This window comes from Schistosoma mansoni, chromosome W, assembly GCF_000237925.1.
Source record: "Schistosoma mansoni strain Puerto Rico chromosome W, complete genome".
NCBI classification, from domain to species: Eukaryota; Metazoa; Platyhelminthes; class Trematoda; order Strigeidida; family Schistosomatidae; genus Schistosoma; species Schistosoma mansoni.
Genome location: NC_031502.1, coordinates 25,661,656 through 25,673,719, shown reverse-complemented (window position 1 = coordinate 25,673,719; position 12,064 = coordinate 25,661,656). Strand labels below are relative to the sequence as shown.

At 35.0% G+C, this 12,064-nt stretch overlaps 1 protein-coding gene across 1 annotated transcript; it reads right to left on the bottom strand.

Annotated features, from left to right (window-relative positions):
• Positions 1–6,889: 6,889 nt before the first annotated feature.
• On the bottom strand, positions 6,890–11,145 carry Smp_165790 (hypothetical protein; the record flags this gene model as incomplete). The annotated part of the gene is made up of 4 exons (XM_018789132.1): positions 11,005–11,145; positions 10,920–10,973; positions 8,788–8,891; positions 6,890–7,003 (listed from the first exon to the last, which is right to left on the bottom strand). The coding sequence occupies exons 1-4, from the start codon at positions 11,132–11,134 to the stop codon at positions 6,890–6,892; spliced, it is 402 nt and encodes a 133-aa protein (XP_018654605.1). The 5' UTR covers positions 11,135–11,145.
• Between the last annotated feature and the right edge of the window lie 919 nt (positions 11,146–12,064).

The window sequence follows — 12,064 nt, the reverse complement described above, 5'->3', positions numbered from 1 at the left end:
AGCCAGTTTAGATCAGTCCCTTCTCGATATATTGATAATCTACCAAATATATCTTCCAACCTCCTCGCTTCTGACTTTTGATTTCACTGGATGGGAGCGATCCGATTGTAGAAGGTGTTACTGGTAAAGAGTTTTCAAACTACAATACTTGTGGCATCTTCAATGCGAATGTACAGCTTAAGTAAATGACTCCTTAGGAAAGAAAATCTTATATGTTAAGTTTTCTTTATTTTTGTTCAATGATGCAATCGATTATTTTAATAATATTTCTAGTAAAACTCTCACAAAAGTGTTTACATTCAATTTCATTTTTCCTCCCATTCTTTTCTTGCTAATTTTAGATTTTACCCAATCGTTAAATACTAGGTATAGCTTTTACTAATGTTAGGTGGCTAAATCCAGCAACTAAGTCTAGGACTGGCACCACACATTCACGCAATCAGAGGTATTATCATCAGGCTATTCGCTCAGCCATTTAAGCTCTACCCTGGGTATTGAATGACCTTCATTTAGAAGGGTTAGACTACCTCATGTTGAGAACCGAGATTCTTCGGAAGTCACGAGGGAAACGGCCCTTCAAAAAACCAGGGCAAAAATCAATATAGGTACATAAAATGTCCAGATAATGTAAGAGACTGTGAAGACCAGTCAAATGGCTGGAGAAATAAGGAGGTATAACCAAGCAGTTCTCAGAATAAGTGAAATCCATCTAACCCAAGTTGGACAGAAACGATCATATTCGGGAGAGATGCTGTTATACTCTGGTCTTGAAGAAGAAATTGTTTCTCACACACAATCCTTTACACTGATGCTGTCCAAAGAAGTGCGTAAATTACTTATGGGGTGAGTCTCATGGATCAAAAACTGAAAAAGGATCCTTCAAAACAAAGAAGCACTTACAATGATAGTTTTCCAGTGCTATACACTCACCAATTATAGCCATGACGATGACAAAGATCAGTTTTATGAGAAGCTGCAGACGATTGTAGAGAACTGGCCAGAAAAAGACCTGATCATTATGATTGGAGTCCTAAAAACCATAGTCGGAATAGGCAGCACAGGATATGAAGATATCATGGGGACAATATGGACAGACAGGGAGATAGGTACACGAATGGTGACAGATTTGAAAGTTTATGTGCCTCCAACAAAACTGTTATAGGTGGCACCAAATTCCCCCACAAACGCAAAGACAAAGCTACATGTGTCTCACCTGACCACAGTACAGAGAAACAGATAGATCATATCTGTATCACTGAAAAATTCAGAAGGTCAATGAAAGATGAGAAAACTAAGAGAGGAGCTGATATAGCTCCAGATAACCACCATCTGGTTGTGGTCAAGATGAAACTGAAGCTAAAGACAAGACTGGCGGCCTGCTTAAACATCTGGGTTACCTGTTCCTGTCATCTAGATAATTCAACAAGTTATCTAATCTTGTTTGTTTCAATTACATCATTGTAGTCATTAATCACACAACCTATTCAGGTGTTTTTCTGAAAAGTGTGCAACCTTTAGCTGTGAAGGTTACAAAAGGCCCAATCAGAGATATCGTGGTTGCTAGCAATATGCAGCGAAAAGGAATGTACATAATTTAGATGTCAATTGACTGGGCTGCTAACTTTTAACTGGCGATCACTCAATATTTATCGTCAGGATCGTTCAAGAAGTAAAAAACAGAAACGTGTTGAAATACTATGTGCTGAGAATTCTATATTGTACCAAAAATATAATATTGAATAAAGCTAATAATAATAAAGCAATGGACGACTGGAGAAACAGAATTACAAAGGTTAAATATAGCCTTCCTTCGAAATACTAACAAACTCAACGAATCCAAGATAAATATCAACAACAGCTTCCAAGCCTTACAGCATTTACTGAAAGAGCGAGAAACTATTATGGATGACAACTGGAAAGGGATCAAGGTGGTTCTTACTTCAACATATCAGGAGGTGCTGGGTCGCAAGAAGCATCATCATAAGGAATGGATCTCTATCGAAACCCTGGACAAGATTCAAGAAAGGAAGAACAAGAAGACAGCAATTGACAACAGCCGAACAAGAGCAAAGAAAGTCAATGCACAGACTGAATACGCAGAAACAAAAAAGAGAGCGTACATGGGTATTAAAACCGACAATCATAAATACATGGAAGACCTAGCAGTGACAGCGGATAAGGCTGTAACAGAAGGAAATATCAAACGACTATATGACATAACGAAGAAACTGGCATGGAAATATAGTAAACCTGAGAGGCCAGTCAAAGACAAGGTAGGCAAGCTAACCACTGAGATTCATGAACAGAGCAACAGGTGGGTAGAATACTTTGAAGAATTCTTGAATAGACCAGCCGCACTGAAGCCACTGGACATCGAAGCAACTTATACAGACCTTCCTATACATATCGCTTCACCAACAATTAGGGAAATTTGCATGGCCATCGGACAAATGAAGAATAGGAAACACGTACAATAACAAAATATACCAGATGAAACACTGAAGTAATACATAGAAGTAACTGCAAACATGCTTCACGTTCTATTCAAGAAGATTTGGGAGGAACAGGTACTGACAGACTGGAAAGAAGGACACCTCATTAAGATACAAAAGAAAGGGGATGTCAGTGTGAGAACTACACAGACATCACACTACTAACGGTACCAGGAAGAGTTTTCAGCAGTAAGCTGTTGAACCAAATGAAAGATTCAGTAGACGACCAGCTTCGAGGACAACAGACAGGATTCCATAGGGATTGAACGTGCACAGACCATATTGCGACACTACGGATCATCATTGAACAATCAGTTGAGTGAAACTCGTCACCATACATCAACTTCCTTGACTATAGGAAAGCACTTGACAGTGAATAGTAGAACCTGATAGAACCTTGTTTGACACCATGGTGTGCTTGAAAAGATCGTCAACATCATCTAGAATCCATACGATGGACGACATTGCAAAGTCGTTCATGGAGGATAGCTGACAGACGTATTCCAAGTGAAGACCGATGTCAAACAAGGCTGTTTACTCTCTCTCACTCTCTTTCTTCTGGTGGCTGTCTGGATTATAAAGACCTCGACACCTGACGGGAAGCACGGAATAAAACGGACAGCTTGGATGCATCTATACGATTTGCAATTCGCAGATCACCTAGCTCTTCTATCGCATAAACACGAACAAATGCAGAGGAAGACAACCACTGTAAAGGAAGTCTCTGGATCAGTAGACCTCAACATACACAGAGGAAAATGCAGGATTCTCAAATACAACACGGAGAATACCAACTCAACCACACTTGATGGAGAAGCTCTGGAAGATGTAGAATCTTTCACGTATCTGGACAGCATCATCGATGAATAAAGATGATCTGATGCAAACGTAAAGGCGAGGATCGGCAAAGCAAGGGCCGCACTCCTACAGTTGAAGAACACATGAAACTCAAATCAACAGTCAGTCAACACCAAAGTCAGAATCTTTAATACGAACATCAAGACAGTTCTACTGTACGGAGCTGAAACTTCGAGAACTACCACAACCATCATCGAAAAGGAAAAAGTATTTACGAACAACTATCTACGCAAGATACTCAATGTTCGTAGGCCGGATACCATTAACAACAACTTACTGTGGGAGTAAACAAACCAGCTTTCAACTGAAGAAGAAATTAGGAAAAGACGCTGAAAGTGGATAGGACATGCATTACGGAAATCATCAGACTGCATTACGAGTCAAGCACTAACTTGGAATCCTGAAGGCAAAAGTCTAAGAGGAAGACTAATGAACATACTGCGATAGGAATAGGAAGCAGACACCAAAAAAATAATAGCAACTGGACAGAACTGGGAAGGATTCCCGAGGACAGAGTTCGATGAGAAATCCTGGTGTGTGGCCTATTCTCTACTACGAAGGGTAACAGGAGTAAGTATCCGCGCAGCGAGTGGACCATAGGACTGAGGTATCTTCATCATTTGTTCACTGAATAGTAACCAGCTCCATGGTTGTATAGTCCTTATTGCAGTTCGAATTCAATCTACTTGTTGCTTACTTAAAAGTATATGGGCCACTCGTTATGGTTACAACAAAGTAATTTGATCTTAATCTTGATCCCATTCACCAGTAGAAAAAAAAGACTTTCTTTACTGGATTTTTGAAACTTTGCCATTAGTTTCTTATTTTTTTACATTATCAGAAGATCTATAGACTATTTACATCAAAATTTTTTGAAAAGTATTCATATGAGTAGAGTATTCAGTGAAAACTGGGAACATAAGCAATTAAAGTCAAATTACTTCAAATTACAGCCTAATAGTTTTTTCCTTTTACCTTAAGAATATAAATCGAAATCCATTTATCTCTTAATTTGATTATATTCCTAAGAATTCTGAACCATTTCATTTTAATTGCCAGGATTCGAACACATAATTTTTTATTAAAATGCCTCAATGTCTCGAAGATTTTTACAGGTCCTTTAGATGGTTTCCGAACGTATATACGCTCAGGGAGATTTTATTTAGATGTGAACACTAAATAATCCTCCTATACTGGATTATTTCCCAACTATTTCTATAAACCATGAGTGATTGGATGAGGTTTTATCAAATATGATAAAGTTATTGTATTCTGAAAACATTTATATCCCATTCACTACAACATCAGGTCATTAACCTAACATTCAACGACGAAATTCATAGGCAAGAGAATGGCATAGCAATTAGATCCCTTCTTGGTCCATTACTAGCAGATTGCTTCATAGCCAGTCTAGAAAACAACCAACTTAAAATACTTATAGACAACTTCCACTTGTGTAAAAGGTATGTGGTTAGTATTTTTATCATTTGTGACAACAAATATGATTTAAGTAATATTTTAAAGACATTTAATAGCTGTCACTCAGCAATAAATTTCACACTTGAGGTAAAAACAAACAAAATATTCACTTTCTTGATATGGAAATGACACGAAAACACGACGGAACTCGAAAAGATCTATCTACAGAAAATCTTTGTAGAATGGCCAACTATCAAGTTTCCACAGCTGAGTCCCCATTAATCAAAAGCGAAACCTAATAATATCACTCGCTACGTGAATACAAAGAATTTGTAGTCCCGAGGTCGTAGATGACGAACCGAGCCTCTTGAAGGAAATAATTTTCAAAAATTGGTATCCTTCGATATTTATTGACAAGAACGTAAAACCTAAATCGCAAAAAGTACAAATAACCTCGATGGAAAGGAAAAGACTACACGAACATCGGTTTTAAGAGTGATAAAACTACAAACGTCCTATAGAGGCGAATTTCTGAGTCTTTATAAAAAACTTTCCTCACAGCAACGTTGCGAATAGTGTTCTCCAGCCGATCATTGTCCTCCAGTTATCTTAAGGATAATCCTGTAAGATTATTCAGATTCACAATTCCTTTCTAATTCCGCTTCTGTTTTCTTTAAGTCGACATTCATTGCTTCCTGCTGCCAAGTTTTCCACTACCGGTTAGTGTTACATATTGTCTAGGTTGACAGAAATAAGTAGCATACACCACAGTTCGAGCGTACTTTATTCAAAAGAATTCAAGAACATTACCATGTGTGGTTAAAAAGAGGCGAAAATGGCTCAATAAGAAGCTCATTAATCGAACACCTTGCGAACACAGGTCACTTAATTAAAGCCGACTCTGTGTTCAAAGTCATCCACAAGGTAAGTAGAGGGCTGCCAAAGGCACTTATATTGCATCTTCTTAACATTGCCAAAGCAATAGCTATACATCTGGGAAAACCAGAATTGTGTCCAAAAAAAATTTGGTATAACCTCTTCTTCTACCATGGTCTTAATGTCTCATAATTTTCTTTCTTCTTCATACTTTTCTTCCTTTACAGATATCTGCTTCCCCTTCCATCTTTTCCATAGACTTTCTACTCCCAACTGGTTTGTTTCTATCTCTATAATCATCCTAATTACATTTTAATTTCAACATTTTATCTTATCATGCTGAACCATCCGTTCTCAATTATAAATTCCCTATTTATCTTCATGATGAATACTTAAATCCTTAACAATAAAACTACTATTAGCTTCGCTGACTAAAAAAAATTCTTTAGTAGCTATGTTTATTCTTACTCACTGTTATCATGTTTAACAAAATCTTACTAACATTATTATTGTAATTGCTATCATCCTGAAAAGTAAGTATACATATTTGCGACTGTACAGCTTTGAAAATGAATTCACCAAAAATAAAACTCTTCGCTGAACCAATCTTTCTTATTTTAATATTTTCCTCTACAATCCGAAACCTCATCTTTCCACTCAGCAGTTAACATCTACTCAGATTCAACTTCACCTAAACCGCTGCAGAACTATGTATCAAAATTAATCACAAGACATCATATATTTTACGCTCTAGTCATCATCGACTTTAACATCCGTTTGTTAAATGGTAGTTTAATTCTGATAATAATAATAACATAACGACTCTCTACACTTCTTATGCATATATAGAATTCCTTGACCTAATGACCTACATAACTGGTGAAATTTATATTATGACTCAATTTAACAACTGGTGACTGATTTCTGTAGACATAGTCTTCAAATGATTCTATTCTAGTGGCTCTGAAAGGTCTTATTGAAAATTTATTCGTGTTGTTCACTACACAAAAATATGTAAGACTAATTTATTACTAAAATAATTATTATATTTCAAAACAACTCACCTCACTCAATATTCGACATAAAAATAACAATTGGATTTCACAAGAATAAATCCATTCTAAAACTGTATATAGTAAACGAAAAATAGGAATATATCAGACGACATTTCTGATGAAATTCCTTTCAGGTTTTGCAGTATTGTATTTTCAGTGCATCAAGTGTTATTCAATTATCCTCAAGAATCACGAATTTAATTTACGCTGTTCATTTAACTTCCAATACGCATCCATAAATTGTGTCATTTCACAAGCAACTTTGGGATGATAAAACCTTGGATCAGTCCTGTCTATTTCCATCTAAAACAACAACAAAAATAAATAAATAAAAGGCTCATGTGGAAAAAAACTACATAACTTTGACTACAAACGTTAGAGAAGGAAACATGGAGCGTTAGGAGCCGAACAACACGTTCTAAGCCCCTCTATTACTGATTTTTGATAGTGACATTTCTCAAACTAAATAGTATGAACAATAAGGTAAACTAAGGTGAGAACTCAAATTTCTGTCCAATGAGGAATATATGATATATTTCCACAATATATTTAGAGTAATCTGATCATACATATACTTGTTAAGATATCTTATATGAAAATTAAGGGTCAACTAAACAATTTAGAAAGTAAGCGGGAAGAAAGATAATAATAAAGTACACAAAGATAATGTGAAAACCGCGTTGAATAATAAATCAGTATTACCAGGGTAGGTTAAGGGTAAGAACAGATTTTTTTCGAACATATAAAACAGGTTTCAGTTTCTGTATAGCCAATGCTTCAATAAACCTTAGTATAATCCCCTCAAGGCTTGTGTGTAACACTACAAATGCTGACTTGATATCAATCTTATGACAGGTCTCAATCAAATGTTTCGCAATGGAGGAAGATGTTTGTCTATCCTGCAATCTTATTTGACCATTGGAATTCATTTGTTTTTGCAGCCATTTAGGTATGCGTTCCTCCACCCTTAATTGCAGATTACGATTGCTCCTCCCTATATACTTGTTTCGGCACATACATGTAAATTGATAGACACAATCACTTATGTGCTGTTTGGGTTTTTGTTGAAACATAGGCCTTGTCTTTTCAATAATGATGAGTTGGGTTGCATGAAATGTCCTGTTGATGGCTAATTTCAATCTCTGTTTCAACATAAGACTATTTGAGTCACCTTTAATTGGTAAAATAATGTAGACTAGCTTTTTAGGTGCCAGAAGAGTCATAGATCATATCGTATTTAAACCTTTCCAACAGTTTATAAGCTTCAATGAATAGCCGTTGTTCATTAATGTTTCAGTTAAGAGTTTCATCTCTACTTAAATAGTATCTCTAGAACAAATATGATTGATTCTATTGAATAAGCCCTTTATTAATCCACGTTTGTACTGAATTGGGCGGTGACTATGGAAATTAAGATATTGCTCTTTCCATGTCGGCTTTCTATATACAGAACGTTGGATGGAAACATCATCTCTCCCACTGGTCAGTATATCTAGAAAAGGAAGTTGGTTGTTCTTCTCTTCTTCCCCTTTAGGAGAAATATGCTAAAACCTGTTTTATATGTTCGAAAAAAATCTGTTCTTACCCTTAACCTACCCTGGTAATACTGATTTATTATTCAACGCGGTTTTCACATTATCTTTGTGTACTTTATTATTATCTTTCTTCCCGCTTACTTTCTAAATTGTTTAGTTGACCCTTAATTTTCATATAAGATATCTTAACAAGTATATGTATGATCAGATTACTCTAAATATATTGTGGAAATATATCATATAATCCTTATAACCTTCGTCTTCTCATTGCATTATCGAAATTTATCAAAGGGACTAACTGTTCTAAATTTCATAACATTATAAAACGTTTATAACTAGATCGCCAAGTGAAAACCCAATAGTGGAAAATTTTTCGGGTGACCTCAATTCTTCAATGGTGCGGGCGAACAAGAATCTGGAGAGAGAAGTTCATGATTAAAATAAAAACCACACAAAGTGCTCTGTGTATTCACGCAATTTTCAAAGTTATTTAAATCTGAAAAAAAGTATCCACGCGTTCACATATCCATAAAGACAGAAATAATGACTTACTAATGGCTGACTTATCCAACCATATTCCTGATTTTCTGTTTGAGGTTCGATATATTTCTTTGGCGGTTCCAAAGAAGCGCGTTGTATAACCTCCGCAAAGTGTTCTGGAAATATTTTTGGCAAATAAATAGAATATCCATCACTATGAGTGTTTAGCTGAAATTTCTCATTACCAAGAGTATGAAACACCAGAAGGTATCACCAGTTTCAGTTTAACAAACAATTAACCATGAAAAAATAGATCGTAAAGTGGGTCACGTAAACGAATTCATCTTTAAATGGAAACATTGATAGATGGGTTTCATAGTTTAGGTTTTGCCACATCAAAAACTGCCTCCACAAACTCATGCTGTTTTCAGTGTAATTAGTTTGACGTCAAGTATACACTTGATCAAGTTTTATAAAGGTATTAGTGAATAGCACATACATAACTACTGTGAAACTACCTTAAGTATAACTTAACGCAGTTATCGCGATAACTCTGACTATGATCTCTTTTTCAATTAATGCCTTGACATTAGTTTCTTCAGGAGAATAGCATCCACCGAACACGTAAGCGAATCATCAGATAGTCATTTACATTACTTATAGATTAACTATGTGTCTAATTTGCTCATGTAGACATTTATAACAAGTTTTCTGATATGATTTGAAAATATTAATCTTACAACACTACAAATAATTAGATAGAAGAGCATATATGGGGGATATATGCGTTTATATTAACTAAAAAATAAAGTTGCACTTTACCAGACTGAAAGTCAAGCGATAGCACTAAACTTATGTCTGATCGGAATTCAATTGGGACCTATCACATTGATCATAAATTTCAAAGTAAATCATTAATAATTTGGGAAGAAGAGGTTTATTAACTTTTTGGAAGACTAGGGCATAACTAGTTAAAAAACAGTACTTGAAGTAATACAAGTCACAGAAAACATAGAGACTGTTAAGACCACCAAAAGATGACAGCTATTACGATAAATAATAAATTAAGGTCTGTTATCCTTTTTGAGTTGTTATTCAGTCCGAAATAAATCTGGAATTGGCTTTAAAGTTGAGCTTCACGAAGATTTTTAGAGAGTAAGATTAGGAACTAACCATGAATCAACTTTTCTAAATAAGTCTTTTTAGAAGTTTGAATATGAGTAAACAAAGTCTATGTTCCTTAGTACAGATATACAACGTTTTAAGAGTTACAGAATATCAGTTGTGCATCAAGGTGAAACTGTCTGTCACTCTTAATTAAGAAGAACCGCTGATCTGTAAGTCTTTATAGCTAAAGGGTGACGTCCATCATTGAAACATTTGTTTTGTCCAGAAGTTACTTAAATACAAACAAGACCCAATTTTAATTTCTCAAGGGGTACAGCGGATTTAAACCATGTTTCATTCAAAACGTTGACTCCTTTTCTTCTTAATACTTAACTTTGTGTATAAAAAAACTCCTAGGTAATAACAGATAAGGTGAAATAACGGCATGGAAGCTCCAATAATCTTCTCAAGTGTTAGTCTTCTAGATGTTTGGCTTTAAAAGATGATTGAGTACTCCACCGGTATCAGGATCATAAATACATAATACTAGTCCTGAGCTAATATATATTTGCATTAATAAATACTTCCCAAAAGTAAGTAGTTCAGCATGTATTTAACACTTGACACTGATTTTATGTGATTTCAATAGGCTAAAGTAACTGAAGATGTGGTCAAGCACTTACATTGTTCATTACTCAGAGGTAAACATTATGTTTCTCGTTTACAACCCCTTTCCTGTCACCTAAGCCATTCTACTTTCACTAGTATCAATCATGACATAAATATACTATTTTACCTACATATTTATTGTTTTTCTTTGGTAATTATCTGTTTGGTGTTTATGGTGTATCGGGATTCCATATCTTATCAGTTCTGTACTGGAGTCGCTGGAATCTACTTAACTAAATCTATTAAGTATGCTAACCAAAAGAAACATTAAAATACGAATAGGACTGTATGATCATGAAAACAAAGTACTCTCTATCAAATGAGTATACTGGTATCTTGTGATTACATAATTAGTTTTCGTTAATCATTTAAACCATCGAGAAATTTGCTCAAGGCCTCTGTTTATTTAAAGTTAATTACAAACTTACTGTCTTCAGCATCAGCTTCTTGTATTCTATTTGGTTTATCAGCTAAGGGATACACTGGCAAATTATAAAATACGTGAAATCTTACTTTTCTTAAAAGGATTGATACTGTATTCTGTGAATATTTTTTGATGTTTCAACTCTTTTTTAATAGTTTCGTTCATAATAACAGCCTGGTGTACATAGTTAAGAATCTTATTATTGCTGCTGTCAGACATGTTGAATTCTGCAGAGAGTAAAAACCATGAATTTATTTACGGCATCTTTTTTTGTATACGGTACATATCATAATATGACTGAGTAATCCCTGACATTTTAGAAATTAGCTGTTAGTTTCGTCGTTTTCCATTGCTACCAACCAACAAGAAGTTTCTAGTTCTTAAGATGTCGTGGAATAACTTTAGCGCCAGTGAAAAAGCCAAGGTAATCCTAATAAATAGATAAGACGCTTCCTAAAATCAGACGTAAACTTTCATGATTTATCCAAAATTTTCTATGAATGTTTTGTAGCTGTTTCTACCGAAGTCCGGTTTAAAAAACATCATCTTAAAAGTTTATGAATGTTGTTATGATATTAAATGGTGGTTGGAACTCATAATCCAGTAATCAAATTTATGTTATTTGCCGGAGCTCACTAATAAATTTCGAGTAAAAACCAACAGCCTTTTGACCAACATAAACTAGAGAAAAAGGTAGGATATGAACTCATTGTTCCGTTTCATACGCCCTATTGCGTATTCAAAATATAAGGTGGCTTGAAACTGTTTAATAACCTGACTTTATATCCTTGTTATCCTAAAATTTGCATGAAGGTTTACAAAAGGGTGGTAAATACTTAACCCCAGTTTTGTAATAGAGCTTTTTTCATGTATTCTGATAAATATTGTCAAAGCCGAACAATCCTTAAGCTTTCGGAGTTTCGTGCAAGCTCTAAAGCCAATCAGAAACTTTCGAACCATTCTAAATGATCTGCGGAAACGTCAAAATGATTTGAAGGGATTCGTACAAGTTTTTAAAATACTACCGAACTGTAATAAATTCATTCATTAGCTTCAATAAAAATGTGGTGGGACTTAATAAAAAGGTCAAATAAATACTTCGAAACCCTACCGTAAGTATGCAGTAGATTGCTGCTTTTTCACAAAACA